Source organism: Lepisosteus platostomus, chromosome 1 (assembly GCF_059453375.1).
Source record: "Lepisosteus platostomus isolate fLepPlt1 chromosome 1, fLepPlt1.hap1, whole genome shotgun sequence".
NCBI classification, from domain to species: Eukaryota; Metazoa; Chordata; class Actinopteri; order Semionotiformes; family Lepisosteidae; genus Lepisosteus; species Lepisosteus platostomus.
Window position 1 is genome coordinate 1,281,236 of NC_142611.1, and position 16,487 is coordinate 1,297,722.

General features: G+C 49.4%; 2 protein-coding genes across 6 annotated transcripts in view; both read left to right on the forward strand.

Moving 5' to 3' along the window:
- Positions 1-16,443, forward strand: part of cracd (capping protein inhibiting regulator of actin dynamics) — a 39,723-nt gene extending 23,280 nt beyond the window's left edge. For 2 of the 5 annotated variants that reach the window (XM_088633559.1, XM_088633574.1), the window contains exons 2-10: positions 160-328; positions 3,583-3,712; positions 6,249-6,410; positions 6,937-7,005; positions 7,453-7,635; positions 8,324-11,039; positions 13,749-13,939; positions 14,204-14,366; positions 14,967-16,443. In XM_088633559.1, coding sequence (XP_088489685.1) covers positions 3,596-3,712; positions 6,249-6,410; positions 6,937-7,005; positions 7,453-7,635; positions 8,324-11,039; positions 13,749-13,939; positions 14,204-14,366; positions 14,967-15,127 — 3,762 coding nt within the window. In that variant the 5' untranslated portion in view covers positions 160-328; positions 3,583-3,595 and the 3' untranslated portion in view covers positions 15,128-16,443. Of the gene's footprint in view, positions 1-156; positions 329-3,582; positions 3,713-6,248; positions 6,411-6,936; positions 7,006-7,452; positions 7,636-8,323; positions 11,040-13,748; positions 13,940-14,203; positions 14,367-14,966 lie in introns of all 5 variants that reach the window. The other 3 variants (XM_088633551.1, XM_088633567.1, XM_088633541.1) reach the window with 3 other exon arrangements.
- Positions 1-16,487, forward strand: part of cep135 (centrosomal protein 135) — a 133,950-nt gene that overhangs the window by 47,362 nt on the left and 70,101 nt on the right. The window lies entirely within an intron of this gene.

A 16,487-nucleotide genomic window follows, 5' to 3' on the forward strand; every position in this document is an offset into this window, starting at 1 on the left:
TCCAGCTGAGAGCCTTCTCAGCGCAAACACGCAGATTGTGATTGCTCCTTGACCGCGGGCTTCCTTCTGCATGCAGTTTTTCCATACTGAAACCGCCCTGGAGGCGTACCGCTCAGATAAGCTGAGCTCTGTTGCCGTGTTGTCGTTTGTGGTCAGCAGACAGGAAACAGCAGCGCAAGTTCCAGCCCTTCAGGAGGCTCTTCGGCAGGAGGAAGAAGAAGGACTCGGAGAAAGCCTTCGTGGCAGCCGAGCTGAAAGGCAGCCGGTCCACCGAGGACGTCGCCAATGGGAGGCTGTCAGACGATGAGGAAACCAACGAGCATTTGAGGTAAAATGTCCCCAGAATGTGAACTGGTCTTGCAGCGCACATGTGATGCTCCTGCCTGCCTTGGTGCGGCCGGCGAGCAGCCTGTGTTGCACGTGGTGGTGTGTGGAGCTGGGTGGGACTCGGGCATGGACAGGGGACAGTGCTGGAGGGGGTCTGATGTCACCAGTCAGAATCAGCCGAACCTTCTAGTGAGCTGAACCCGACCTGCGAGGTGTCCGTGGTGCCGGACTCGACAACACCACCTCCAGGAGGTTTACAGCACAGCTCACTCTGCTACATCAGTGTCGAGGAGTGTTTTTAGAGGTTCTGTCTTCAGCAATGTGTGTTTATTCTATACGCATTGATGGGTTCACTTTTCCCTGCTTAATATTTTGAACCCTCTCCTAACAGAGTACATCTGGCCAGTTTCAACAAAAACAAGTAAAAGGAAATTAGTATTTGTTCAGATTCTGTGTGAGAAAAGATATGGAGGTGTGTGAAGTGAGTGAGGAAGATGTGCTCGACAGAGACAAGTGGAGAAGAGCAACCGAAGCAGCTGACCCCAGGACAGTCTGGGACTAAGGCTGTGAAGAAGAAGAAGAAGAAGTTCAGATTCTTTGTCAGTCTTTTTTCATGAAACCGTCACAAGAGAATGTGGTCAGAAAATGTCAAATCTGGAGCCCTTTTGTGGTTTAGTCTTGCCTGTAAGAGTTTCTGCCAGATTCATGTTTTCACTCCAGAGGCAGCGAGCGATGTCTGCTCACAAAAGCAGCTGGTCTGCTCAAAGGTCTCTGCGATGAAAACCCTGCGCTCGGGGGCGATGAGGATCAGTACATACCCTGAAGGGACCATGATGAACATGTGGGCGGTGACCAGTACTGTCCCGTCACTGTTCCCAGCCAGCTTGCTCCCAGGACCTTGTCTGTAACAGGAATAGCAAATTTCATTGCTCCCCAGTGCCGGCTCCATGATGCAGCAGCCTGCATGTTCATGTACAGCATAAGGACATACTGCGCCGTGAATGGCCTGACCTCATAGCCATTATCCTGTATGTTTCTGACAGCTGCAATTTCCCCACCAGAAAGGGTGAAGGCTAAGCGATTAGCTGTCTCAGGCTCTGGCCATCAGTGGTGATCACCTTTTATCACCACAGACCTGCTGGCAAACAATATAACTATGTTCTCAGTTTTTTGCAAAGTTGCTTTTCCGTGAATGTGAGGGCGATCTTATCGTTCCCTGTTCCTGTTTCGATAAAAACTCTCCTTCTTCAAATGTCGCTCTTTTCCAGAGAAGGGCAGGTCTTCCGACCATTCCAACCATTTCTCCTTTCACACTGTCCATCCTCAAAGCTGTATTACGGCCGGTTTAGTTAGAAGGACAGCAGAGCCACGTCACCGCGGTGCTGCCCTGCAGCCAGGGTCCGAGGACGGCTCCAGGCAGATCTGCACCGATGAGGCGTCAGAGCTGTCCCCCTTGTTCCCTGGAGGTGGCGTGATCACGGCCGCCGGCGGCACGCGGCGGGGACACAGGCACCTGAGCAGTCCACACGCACGGCTAGACCTCTGGTCTCGCAGGCGGAAGTCAGGAGCAGCGCCGGGCCTTGGAGAGGAGTACGTCTTCAGGGAGAAGCTTTAACAGGAAAAGCCCTGCCTTGGAAAGCGGGCAAGATGGAAAGGTCCCAAGCACGCCCGGCGCTCGCGAAGTCGCCTCGAGACCCCCGCCGTGCTGACGCGATGACGTGTGGCGGAGAGTGCCGTGAGCTCTCCTTGTCGTCTTCTTTCTAAGGGGATGGTACAGTGGCACAGTGTGAGTGCGGAGAAGAGCTCACTCGTTCTTACCCCACGGAGCCCTGCGCTCCAAACGTGAGCGGGAGAGAGTGGAAAACTGTGGAGTCTTTCCAACAACACAGCAGACCTGTGTGCTGCACACCGGGCAGTAGGCAACAGGGCTTCAGACCTGCTTCCTGTAGAGCGTGCGGTGTTTCAGGAATATAGAAATGTCAGTACATATTGGTTTAACCGGAGTGGCCCTTTTCAGAATGCACTTATCTGTTGATATTCACTAGCAACGGGTTCCTAAGATACAGTAGCTGTCACAGAAGCCCTTACAGCAATTCTGTATCCAGCAGTAAAATAAAATCAACACTTCAGCCGTTGCCTGTGCAGTGAAGAAATGAAGAGTAATGAAAAGACGCTGACAGGGCGGGTCTGCTTCTCCTTGTGGAAACACTAGGCACATTGCCCATCTGGTGTGTTCGGTGAAGAGTGGGCCCAGGGGGGAGATGAGGGACTTTTATTAGATTGGTTAAAAAATAGATAAACAAACAAAGATTAAAGTTACTCAAATGTAAAACGGATAACTGTTCGCTCCACATTTGTAAACAGCTTTTGACAACATAAACGTGTGCCATTGCCAAAATAAGTTATATTTGTAGACTGCGAAATATTGGGCTCTAACGCTATTATTGAGCTGTGCCCGGAGCACGTGTCTGTTCTAAACGAAAGCCAGGGGAGACACTGTCCTGTCATGGACTTGAAACACATTCTGACCTCAGACCTAATCTTCTGGACGAGGGATCATTCAGCCTCTGTTGAAACGAGTTAGAGGACGTTCAGAACCGAGCAGGCATGAGCGATGCTTAGGAGCCTCTAAGAGAGAGGAATAAACTTTTGTGAATTAACCCCTCTCGGAAAGCGCTCCTGTTGTAGTCTGGTCCTGTCATGCCAGATCTTAACTTTACACCACTAGTGGTGGTGACCACACTCTGTACAGGACGTGTGTGTGTTAGAGAGGATCACAGAGTGACCGCACTCTGTACAGGACGTGTGTGTGTGTGTGTGTGTGTGTGTGTGTGTGTGTGTGTGTGTGTGTGTGTGTGTGTGTGTGTGTGTGTGTGTGTGTGTCAGGAGAGGATCACAGAGTGACCACACTCTGTACAGGACGTGTGTGTGTGTGTGTGTGTCAGGAGAGGATCACAGAGTGACCACACTCTCTACAGGACGTGTGTGTGTGTGTGTGTGTGTGTGTGTGTGTGTGTGTGTGTGTGTGTGTGTGTGTGTCAGGAGAGGATCACAGAGTGACCACACTCTGTACAGGACGTGTGTGTGTGTGTGTGTGTGCGTGCGTGCGTGCGTGCGTGCGTGCGTGCGTGCGTGCGTGCGTGCGTGCGTGCGCGTGCGTGTGTGTGTGTGTGTCAGGAGAGGATCACAGAGTGACCACACTCTGTACAGCTGAGGGGACACACGGAGACCCAGTGCTGTTTCTGTGCTTTGCAGGTCTTCACACAACATGGGGACCCGAGCTTTTTCACACGACAGCATCTTCATTCCCGAAGCACCAGAACATCTGAGCTCAGAGCAAGCGATGGCTCAAGACAGCGTCTCTGACAAAGTCCGAAGCCTCCAGGTAGAGCACGCTGTTCACTAAAAAATTCTTCAATTTAAAAGCTTTTATTGGGTAACTGAGTGAAAAACGTCCGATTAATCTGGGCAGACTGCCTGGTCAGGCAGGCACAGTGTGATCCAAGTGTGGCCATCAGCAGCAAGCAAGGTGCTAAAGCCAATATTCCTTATTCTGCTTGGCTGACAGAGAATAACACAAGTCTCTCTTTGAAAAATCATTTCTAGTATTTTCCATTCCAAGTGAGTAATAACTAGAGCTGTATCTGGGGCACGTGTCTTCTGGATCTTGTTCCAACATGAGTAGTCAATTAAACAACGAACCTGATTACTTTCTTCATTAGACACATATGGAATCATTTTACGGTCTTTTACAGATAACTATTCAAATCATTCACTTAATTAAATGTGCACCTGGAGCCTGGTTAGGCATACTGTATTACTGTATCTCTATACCATTACTTAAATAAATAGACCCACAGTGTGAAACAAAAACCAGAAGACGCTGGTTTGTCCATGAACTGGTTTTGAGAGCCCTTGTCTGGAGAAGAATGTCTTTGGCTCCAGATGCTGGAGTTTAAGCTGTGTTCATTTTCCAGGCATTGCAATGTGAATCTCTGGGACAGACACATCTGTGCTGAATAATAAGAGCAGAAACTTCCTTTTTCTGCAATCAAATAACAGAGGCATTTAGAAGAAACATTTTGTAAATGTTTTTAATTTAAACATGTCAGGAAATGTTAGGTGAAAAATGAGAGTAACAATCGTGTAAAATATTTTTTTTCCAGAAGAGTACTTTGAGAGACACTGTAAAATGATAAATGTTTCCAAAATGAGAATGCTGGCCAGAATTAGATGGACATGAAGAAGTCTTTGTGAGCGGCTGAACGGTACCATTGTTTCTCTGTTCGCTGCAGCCCTGCCTTTTAATTCCATTCAACATCTCTGCAACACCCATCCTAAAGAAACTGGGGACTCAGCAATCCTGGGTGCTTTTAAGTCTAAGCAGAAAACGTTTTAGAAATGTGTTTTCATAATTGCTTCACCTGCTTGCTTATCTTGACTTTGTGGTTTTCGTGACTGCCTCCATTTCGTTTTAATGTGTAGTGTGCGTTTGCTGTATTGTAAAACTCTTGGTTTCTTTTGTATAGTAATTGTATAATCTGCAAGATTAGTTTATTATTAGACTGTCTGTAACTTTCGCCTTATTATTTTTACTGCTCTCCTTCCCTAGCAGTATAGATTATGCACCAGGCTTTTATTGTTGAAGATCCGACGAGCTGTGAGCTGTTCATGGTGTAGTGTTTGATACAGTGACAGCAGTGACAGCAGTGTACAGGTGTTGGCCAGGTCTGTGAATGTAGCCCTGTGGTCTAGACCTGAGTAATCCCTTCACTCGTGCCCACACTGAAGGAACCCTGCACTGGTACAGATGGTGCAGAGCTCCCCACTGGTACCGGGGCAGGTTGGTATCTGTTTGAAATGTGCCACAAGCTGGGTGTTAACCTAGATACTGCAAATCTGCCCCACACCAAAGATTTTAAGTTTTGCTTTTCTTACTTTGATATACACCTCTAGTCAGAAGAATAGACGGTCCCAGTGACAGCAGACATGTGGTTGTTGTTGGTTGTTTTATAAAGAAGGAGGCACAGGTCCAATACCTTCATGGCCGGATCAGTCCATCTCTCCGGCTTTATCCAGTACAGGGTCATGGGGGACACACCCTGGACAGGACACCAGTCCATCACAGAGCACAAGACAGCACCACACACTGGACAGGACACCAGTCCATCGCAGAGCACAAGACAGCACCACACCCTGGACAGGACACCAGTCCATCCCAGAGCACAAGACAGCACCACACCCTGGACAGGACACCAGTCCATCCCAGAGCACAAGACAGCACCACACCCTGGACAGGACACCAGTCCATCCCAGAGCACAAGACAGCACCACACCCTGGACAGGACACCAGTCCATCCCAGAGCACAAGACAGCACCACACCCTGGACAGGACACCGGTCCATCCCAGAGCACAAGACAGGACCACACCCTGGACAGGACACCAGTCCATCACAGGACAGGGAGACACAAACATGGACATGCACACACTTGCCCTGGGCCCAGTTTACCCAGAAGCCAGTTTACCTATCAGCATGTCTTTGGACTGTGGGAGGAAGCCAGAGCACCCAGAGGAAACTCAAAGGAGCACGGGGAGAGCAAAGAAACGCAGCGCAGACAGCAGCCCAGCGATTAACCCAGGGCCCCAGCGCTGAGAGGAAACAAAGTTAACCACTGCGCCACCGTGCTGCACTAAAATAAAATAATCCCTGGATTTCAACCCTGTCATGAGCCTGCGACATGTTGCTCGATTCCTCACACCATTAAAGAGTCGTGGGACTGGTGGCAGCTATTCTTCTGTTTGCACAGGCACATTGCAGTGCCATTCAGGGATCCCTCGTATTTCAGCCAACGTGTCTGCGATCTTTTACCATGTGATCCCGTGCAATAATCATGATGCTGTTTGATGTTTTTCTTCCCAGAGGCAGATTGCTCACAATATTAAATTTGGGCAGAAACCAACGTCCACCTCTTTCAGAAGAAGCGACGCTGCCGAGGGCAGCTCAGATGATGAAGACGTGCCCAGAAGCCCTCTGAAGGTGGTTGCTCAGATTGAGGCAGAGCCTGTGGATACTGAGATGAAGGTATTGCTCTGCTGGGTAATGTACTTGCACACATAAGAGATAGGCCTCCCCCGACAACCCAATGAGTGAATTTAATAGTTCAATCCAGAATGGCGTCTCTGCCAATCAGCACTGGACCTCTGGAACAGGGCGGTGCTGCCTGTGATGTGTTAAAAGATGATTGGCTACAAGGCGAATGGATGGGCGGAGTCTGTCTACACTTCCTCATTCGCCCCCTGTGTGCGGTCACAGGGTTTGTAGCTGTGAGCTGAGGTGTGAAAAAACACACAACTGGACAAACCATTGGGTGTAGCAGAAAAAAACTGAGGATCTAATTTTATTTTTTTTAAAAACAGGAAAAAAGAGTAAATAAATGACAGTTCCTCAAACATGTTGGGATGATAAGACAAAACACACCACACCTCAGATATGTTGTAAGTGAAAACACTGCATCATCCAAGAAAATTAATACAGAATATAAAATTGAATGTGGTGTTGGATGGAACTTGTTTCTCTGGCAGCACTATCATTTTTTTCTTTATTTTAGGACTCTGCTGATCTTCCCAAAAATGGCCACACAACTGAGGCAAACACCAGGACTTCTGAAGTCAAGCAGGTAACTTCATTAGTGCTGCACAGCGAGCCACTGGGAACATCGAGCACATCAGTGGGATTGGATTCTGCTTGAGTAAGGTTGAGCAGTGAAACCCTGCAGCCCAGTGCTTTCCTCCATGAGGAGAGAGGTCCTTGATTATGCCTGTACCTTCTGATTGATCGCTACTCCTCTCTCCGCAAGCATTGTGCATAAATACTAATCCAGGATCTTGACAGATTTGCATCATGAACATCATGTCTCTTGCCTTCACTTCTTTTGGAAAACTGATGTGTGAGACTGTGATATTTCATCTCATATTCAGGTCCAAAGATAGAGAAAAGAATTCACAAGACATGTCATTCAGTGTCTAACCATTAATACAAGCAGATGGTTCACCAAGAAGTCTTTATAATGGTTTATAATGTTTTTGATCATTCTGAAATTCCATGTAATTACGCGTTTCTTCAGGATACTCCAGTCAAATCTCCAAGACAGAGAAGAGCCGTTCTTGCAAGCGGAACAATCGAATCCATTAATCTCGACGCTGTCCCACGCTCCGCTTCCCGCCTGGATAACACCGCCGCTAAACACAAGCTGGCCATAAAGCCCAAAAACCAGAGGGCATCCAAGAAGCACCGGAGGCTGACCCAGGTGAGCAGGAACACACACGCTATTCATGTGCACAGGAACACATCGGTGTGCTCCAGCCTCAGGATCGGTGTTAATAGTAGCCATCCTACCTGAGTATGTCTTTCCACCAGACTTCCACTTTCTACATCTATAGGGATTAAATGTTATGAATATTAATTAGTTTATGCAATATCACAACACTGAACGATGACATCATTTCTGTTTTAGAGAGTCCATTTCTGTTTGTTGCATATATGGAGAGTTAGCAGCCACAAACAGCTGTTTTTGCCCTTATTAGGCTCTATATGCACTTTGGTACAAAGTGGGAATGCTTTCTCCCTCTAATATTTCTAAATCTTTATAATATTCACTGTCTTACAACATTCCAACATTCAGAAAAAAATGAGATGGAGGGGTTACAACAGAAGGATGGACAGTAACATGACAAATTAGTGAATTAGGTGGCACCTTCATTCAAGAGTAGAGTGTCACGATGCATTCCTGCCCCTGTTTCAGCTAATGATAAGGTCATTCCAGGGCCATTTGCACAGTGCATCAGTGTGTATGGGCAGTACTGCTTGGACTTGGCAAGAGGATGATACAAAACGCAAGACATCCAATGTTTGCACATGCAGAGCACACATCAACTGAGAACACTGGGCATTTATAATATTCCACTCAGGACATTTGTAATCTGTTTTATTTTCAGGATCTGCACAACCTTTCTTCTTGTGACATCTTACAAGAAGAGGCAGACGCTCAGAAGCAGGTGGACTCCCCAGTGGAATGTCACAGTGTCAGCACCCCCACAGGACAGAAGACGCAGGACGAGCAAAAAACAATCGGAGGACCCCAACGCGAGAGGACAGCCCGCCAGGACCAGCTTCAGGGAGAGGAACACCAGAAGCCCGAGGGACCAGTTTTCCCTGAGGCCGGAAGGCAGAGACAACCTGAAACAGAAGTGAAGGTAGAGGCCACAGCCGCCAGACCACGATGGGATGAAAACGGGGAGGAGGGACAGAGGGACCATGAAGCCGAGGAGCAGAGGCAGCACAAGATGGAGGAGCAGAGGCAAAGAGACATGAAAGAACAGAGGCAGAGGGAGTTGGAGGAGCAGAGGCAGCACGAGATGGAGGAGCAGAGGCAGAGGGAGATGGAGGAGCAGAGGCAGAGGGAGATGGAAGAACAGAGGCAGAGGGAGATGGAAGAACAGAGGCAGAGGGAGATGGAGAAGCAGAGGCAGAGAGAGATGGAAGAACAGAGGCAGAGGGAGATGGAAGAACAGAGGCAGAGGGAGATGGAGGAGCAGAGGCAGAGGGTTATGGAGGAGCAGAGGCAGAGGGAGATGGAGGAGCAGAGGCAGATGGAGAGGGAGGAGCAGAGACAAAGGAAGGTGGAGGAGCAGAGGCAGAGGGAGATGGAAGAACAGAGGCAGAGGGAGATGGAGGAGCAGAGGCAGAGGGAGAGGGAGGAGCAGAGAAAGCGAGAATTAGAGGAGGAACAGCATCGTACAGCCACAGAGAAGAGGCTACGAGAGGAGGAGGAGCAGAGAAAACGAGAGGCCGAAAGACAGAGAGCCCAGGAGCTGGAGGAACAGCAGCGCGCTGATTTGGAGCTGCAGAAGCAGCATGGTGCTGAAGAAGCCGAAGGAAAGGCGCGGCGTGAGCTCGAGGAGAGGAAACTTAAAGAGCAGGAAGAACGGAAAAACTTGGAAAAACTCCAAGCGGATGAGAAAAAGAAGACACAGAAGGAACAGAGCCCGGAGGACAGGGAAAGAGTGGGCGAAAACACAAAGCCATTAGACGCCACTTCGAAACAGCTCGAGGAGACTTGGAAAACCAAACCAGCGCTGGGAGAGGACCTGGATCCACAGGAACGGAAGAGAAGAGCCGAAGAGGTTCGATGGAAAGAGCTGGAGGAGAGGCAGGCCATGCCCAGGCCTTTCACTTTTAAAGTGTCTTCGGGAGAAAAACAAATATTGTTTCAGAAGGTCAATCTAACGCCTGTAACACCATCCAGCCAGCAAGGTCCTCTACCGGATGCCAAGGACTCACAGACTTCACCTAAAGGAAACGCAGGTTCTCATTCTCTGCCCTCCTCCTTGTATGTCCCTCACACTGCTATTTTGGTAACAGGTGCTCAGCTTTGTGGAACCGCAGTGAATCTTAACCAAATTAAGGACACGGCGTGTAAGTCTTTACTTGGCTTAGGAGAGGACAAGAAAACCATGGAAGTACCTCCCATTCAGAGCTCCAAGAAAACTTCCCCTGAACGGAAGACGAATGCTAACAAAACTAAATCGCTCAACGAATCTGCGAGAGACCAGGCCAGTGCTGCAATATTAGCAGAGTGGGCCAGCATAAGATCCAAGATTTTGAAATCTGCAGAAAACGAGAATCTTCATGAAAGGGAGGCGAGGCCCCACAGCCGACCTGCCAGTGATGACTTCAACCAGAAGGCATTTCCTGGGTTACACAGCAACCTCAGAAAAACGATGTCAGCGACTGCCAAGTTCTCCATTACACCTGCATGGCAGAAATTTACAGACGGGAGCAAAGCCTTTGAAAACGAGAGTGCTCCAGCTGTGGACCAAGAGGAGAAACTCAACGCAAAAACCGAGCCCCCGTCTCCGGACGCTGCCTCCGATCGCTCTGCTCCCCTGACCTCCCCCGAGCCGGAAGACAAAGCCAGTAAGCCTGCTCAGGAAGTGGACGGCACTGAGGGCTGCGTGTTTGCCAAAGACCTCCCATCGTTTCTGGTCCCGAGTCCTCCTCCCGCTCCCAACAAGCCCCGCTCTCTCTCCGAGTCGCAGAGCCCCCCCAGGGACCCCCAGAGCGCCGGCCCGGGAGGCAGGCCTGAAGAGAAGCCGTCTCCGTTTGGGATCAAGCTCCGAAGGACGAACTACTCCCTGCGCTTCCACTCCGAACAGCCCTCGGAAAAGAGGAAGAAAAGGTACAGCGCTGGGGACAGCTTTGAAGGCGTTCCAGCCCCCCTCCTCCCCAGCGGGCCCGAGAAGGATGCAGCTGTGTTCCCCAGCAAGCCGAGGGACAGAGCCCACAGCAGGGCCGCCGAACCTCCGCAGGTCGTCCCCGAGCCGAGAGCGAGGCCCAGTAAGGTCGCCGTGCCAGCGGCGAGCAGCGAGGGAGACAGGCCCGCGCTGCACCAGAAACCCTCGTTAGCTCCAAAGCCCGCCGATGCCACGCCTCCCTGCTCCCCTCTTGCTAAAGCGGACTTGTGCAGCCCCGGCGACAAGACCGTCCCCTGGCCTGCAGAAGAGGGTCTGTCCGTAAGGCAGAGAAAGGAGGAGCATAAGGACGAGAACAAGCGGCAGGACGAGGAGCAGAAGGAGAAAAGGTCCTTTTTCCCTTCCATCAACATCTCCTGGCGGGAGAAGATGGATCGGAGAGTGGAACTCATCAGACGAGGTCAGTGCACTGATAAAAGCTTTGTTAGAAATAAATTAACCAGCCTTTTATTTCTATATTAATGAACTCAAATATACCACAGTATATACTGCACCCTCCCCATGCTTACGGTTCTGTGCTTCAGATGAGTAACGTTTTTTGAGGAAAGAACGTCTTTAGTCTCAGGAGAAGAGGGGTTTCAGAATTTGAAGGGGAATGTTTACGATGACGACAGGAGTTATTTGAAATAAACGTTGTTGAAAAGGAAACAAGGACATGGAAGTCAGTCTTGCACCAGTGCTGGAAGATGTTGTTTCACCCACAGAGTTGTTAGCGCATTACAGTGTGAGAGCAGAGGTGCTGTGATCTTTAGAACGTAGCTTGGTGTGACAGAGCCACAGCTGCTTGATTGGAACCTTTGCAAATTCACTTTTCTCCTTAACTGTTGGTAATGCTTACGGAACACAGTAGTCAAAAGGCAAATCAGTCTGATTATTAGGCAAATAAAGGATGCAGGTGCGTAACTGAGCTTAGTTCACCAGCAGCTATGATGATCCCCAAAACCAGGGCTGGGAACCCTTGACAGAGCCCCAGTTCTCGCTTGTGCTCGGTCACACTACAGTACAGGGTCGGGCCCCTGTACTTGGTCACACTACAGATGGGCTTCAGCTGTTCTTCAGCTTTCTACAACTGTTATTTTTACGTTTGACCTTTGTGGGACTGGCTACTATTATCGTCCAAGACCAAAAGATGCAAATAAAAACCAAGACTTTATCCTCTCTGAAGCTGATGTGGTGTGACTGGCCTCCGATTCTGCAAGGTAATTGTGTCGGCAGTTTGGGGAGAGGCGACAGCAACCAGCTCTCCACAGAGCTGGATTCAGTTCACACATGCAGTGCAGCTGGGCTCTCTGAAGACACGAGGCAGGGCATGCTTCCTCTTGAATTTTCATTATGGTAATTCAATTTGATTCCCCTGATGAAGCCAAGATCAGCGCAACAGTCTTTAGCAATGAGAATTTTGTTAGATTCCATGCAAAACTGTCACACATTTGATTCTAAAAGGAGGTTCTGTAAGAATCCAGCAGCATTTGTCAACATGGGTAACTGCATGAGGTGATCAGGAGCAGGTTGGTTTGTAACCGACTGTGTCTGGTAGCTCTGGCAGAAATGAGCTGCAGCAATGGGAAGGTGATGTGGTGAAAACCCCTCACACACAGCAGCTCTCCCGGGCGACAGCTCCTCTGCCCCAGCGAGGGAAGGACTTGTCGTATCGTGCCCTCGTGTTCGTCGGCCTCAGGACCAGGAAGGGCAGCACTGTTGGCACATTTCAGCCGCAGCTGCGTCAGTGCCGCCCCCTCGCTCCCCCTCGAGGGATCGACCAGTCGCACGGCTCTGGGGATAATTAAGGTTGACGTTAGGACAATGAAACGGTTGAACACTTGTATTTAAAATGCACCACCCTGACTGTGTGCTGCCGTCTCATGCCAACATTTTTACTGCCAGGGCCGTGTCCCAGGCAGACTGAGACCCTAGGTACCGCAGAGGTGGGGCACTGACGGTGGGGTTGGAATTAGCCGACCCAGAGTTTAAAATAATAATAATAATTCCTGACAATTCTATAGCAGGTTTCTTGACACTCCATTCAAAGGGCTTTACAGGTAATGGGGACTCCCCTCCACCACTATCAGTGTGTCACCCCCAACTGGATGAGGCGATTCCTAGGTGGTCTCCCATCCAGGTGCTGACCAGGCTCACACCTGCTGAGCTTCAGCAGGCTGCCAGTAGTGAGCTGCAGGGAGATCTAGCTGCTGGCTTTCCTACAGTTTCCTCCTGGAGTGAAAAGGTGAGTGTCCTGTAGGCTATCAGTGGTGCGAGTGGGAGATGGGATGCTCTTCCATGCAGCCCTGCTTGCAGGTGGGCATGTTGTGGGAGAGTGCCTGAGACCTGCAGCCATGCAGCTCTGTGATCATGGGTTCGTTCCTGGGTCAGGTCACTGGGCGAAATGTAGCCAGGATTCCCCCAGTGTTGGCACACAATTGTCTGAGCATCTCCATGGCGGAGTTGGTGAGGGACAGAGCTCTCCTCCAATCAGTGCTGAAGCTCCAGTCTGGGGCGGGGCAGCTTGGATGATTGGCTCAAAGGAAAGCAGGTGGGTGGAGCCTGTCTAAATCCTCGTTCTCCCCCCGTGTGTGGACGTGAGGTCCATATCAGTGAGCCGAGGCGTGAAAAAACACAAAAGTGTATGTATGGCTTAAAAGTGACCTTAGATAAAAATATAAAAAGCTATTGAAATCTTAAAATGTAGAATTTTCCAAGCAATCACTGGTAATAGCAGGAATGTGGAATTCCAAAAGTTTGTTCTGAGAAAAATCACAATAAATTATTTGTGTTAACAGGTGTTTGAAAACATTAAAAATGCAAAGCCTTGTGGTGAAAGACTGCTGACGGTATGATATACTGCATGTTATCACTTTACAGTACTTCCCAACGAGCAGCTGTTATTCCTAAAAGCAGCTCGTCTTCTCTAGAGTGCTGTGAGGCTCCACACACTGTGAGGGCCGACGCAGTCTTGGCGCTTTTCAAGGTGTGAGCCTGTGGCTCCGAGTCAGACTGGTGGCCACGCTTGGGCAGGAGTGCAGCCAGTCTGCCCCGCAGAACAGCTGGGAGAGCGCGCAGCCTGCGAGGGAGGTGCTCTGGTCACTGGGTGTTCGTGTTCGTGTCCTTTCAGAGAAGCCGACGCTCCAGAGCAGGCACTCGCTGGACAGCTCCCGGGGGCCTGAGCGGGGCGATGCCGGCCAGCCTCTCTGGATCTCGCTGGCGCTGCAGAAGCAGAAGGGCTTCCGGGAGCAGCAGCTGAGCCGGGAGGAGAAGAGGCACATGAGAGAAGCCAGGCTGGCTGAGAAGCAGGCGAAGGATAACGTAAGAGCATGTCTGGGCTGCTTCCGTGTGCGTACGGAGCAACCCGCTTAGGAACCGTCAAACAGGAGAACACCACACACACACGGCCCGCCAAATTCCAGTTTCATCCACAGGCGCCATGACAGCAGAAAAAAATCTCAACAGGCTTGTCTTGCCAGGCTCTCTTTCAGACCCCAGAGCCTGTGGGAGGACCCGAGTCAGAAAAGCACAGATGTGCTCAGCAGCTGTAAAACTAAAGTGCTTGCCGACACTTTTCTGTTACAGAGTGCAGCTTCCAGTCCGTCAGAGAACGCAGGAGACAGCCACAGCCCAGTGTTGCCAAAACCCCCCATGCAGGACGCGGAGAAGAAGCCTGACACACTCTTATCCAGATTCGAGCGCAGGGAGCAGTTGAAAAAATCCAACACCCTCCCGAACTCCGTTACAGGTAGGTGACTGAGCCGCAGTCACAGGGTCACGCTTTCCCCATGGGGCGCCTGTACATTCACCCTCCCTGCCACACGTGCAGGAAGTGAAACATCTGCAATGAAACTAATGGAATCGATGACATTAACACACTTTACATTTTCCGACTTGCCGAAATCCTTCAAGGAAACTGAAGTTGTTAAGAGATTTCAGTAGATTTGGGTTGCTTATAAAGTGAGAATGGTACTAACTCTTGGCACTTGTTCTTTTTGTTTGAACACAATATTTATACCCCACACCAGGGCCTCCTCAGAAACTGAAGTATGACCCACGCTTCTTCAGAGTAAAGGCTGAGCCCTGTAGTCCAGCCCTCACTAGCTCAAGTCTGGGCAGTGCCAGTTCTTCGACTGTGACTGGGACGGCTTCTGAGCAAGGCCCTTTACCCCAGCTTCTCCAGGGGTGCCGTATAAACGGCTGACCCTGTGCTCTGACCCCAAAAGCTTCTCTTTCTCCCCGCTTGTGTGCCTCAGCAAGTTGGCGTACGCAAAACAAGACCTAATGCAAGGAATTGTTAATGGCCAATAAAGTGATTTTATGTTAACTTCTCGCTCTCCCGCCGCAGTTGAAATCTCCGACTCGCCGGCTTCAGCCCCGCCCGTGAAGGAGGTGCCCAAGCGCGTCCCCCCGGCCGAGCTGGCGCAGGTGTCCAGCGAGCCCGCCTGGCTGGCCCTGGCCAAGCGCAAGGCCAAGGCCTGGAGCGACTGTCCTCAGATTATCAAGTAGCCGCTTCACGACGTTGACCCCTTTCCTACACCGCTACTGGTTTCATTTTGGACCACAGGGGTTCTCGCTTTCAGTCCTGGAATTCCTGGGCCTCCAGGTTTACACCTGGATCTGCAGGAGACGGGACCAAGCGTTCCCATCGGCAGCCCGACCTCCCCCTCCCTCCCCGCCCGCGTGCTCCCAGGCGTCAGCTGCCGTCGTGCGGCCAAACGGATCTCGTGAGCCAAACGGACAGTTGTTCCTTGGATGTCCCACGAGCGGACGCGTGCGTAACCGAAGCATGTTCCCGATTCTCCAAAAAGAAAACGACTATCCCTGCAAAATGAAGTGTAATCTGAAGATTCCGTTGTTCCGGTGGGGTCCTGCTTTCTGTTTCATGAGTCACTCTAACCCCCAACACGAGGAACCCGCAGTGGTCTAAGGGCTAGCCTTGTAAAAAGAAAAATCAACACCAAACAACCAACTATTTTATTCCAGCTTTGAAAACGTTGCAGACTGATTCCTTAGGAGTACGTGTTGGTCAAAATACAGGAACTCTTCCTTTTATTGCTTCTTCAACTTCTGCTGGACCATGGGGCACAACTCTAAAAACAACTTCCAGGCTACACTTTTTTTAAAACCAGTTTTCATTTGGTTTTCTTTGCTCCTCTGATTGTATATATGAAGTGAATGCTGTTTATAATTTATATTCCTTTGGACAGCTTTGGGAACAAGGGTTTAATGATCACGATAGGGTTATATGCAAACTGTGGTTGAAATAACGTGACTACTGTTAATCTGCCTGTGCTGTGATCACTTCTTTCTGACTTGACACAGAACACAGCACCACAACTAATGCACTGAAAAATAAGTATTACTGTTCTGTGTGGTTTATGATCTACTTCAAGATGCAGCTTTCTTGCACAGTATGTCATAAACAACTTTAAAATGCTCTGAAAGAACATTCCCAATTTCTCGTTCCCTATTGTAAGAAGAAGATCTTTGTTGTAGCTTTTGTGTACTCTCATTATTAGATATGTTTCTGAACCAATGATGATGAATCATTATGTCTGCTTCTAAATGGAACAAGTTACGTATAGCAGTCATTTTATGGTACATAACAGTAGTCTTATTTAATTTTTAACAATTTCCCAAAGTGCAATTGTTTCATTGGTTTAACTTTATTAATGTGCAATAGTGTAGTGTAATCAAAGTGTTACAAGAATGAAGTCTTTAAAATTGCACTTTTTGTCCCACTTAGATGACGTTATACTGAAATTCTGACATGTGATTCAGATGTCTTGCGTTATGTAGTAAAATTAAATACAATACTTTAACTTCTTGTGTTTCAAGAGTAATATGTACATCATTATTAATGCAC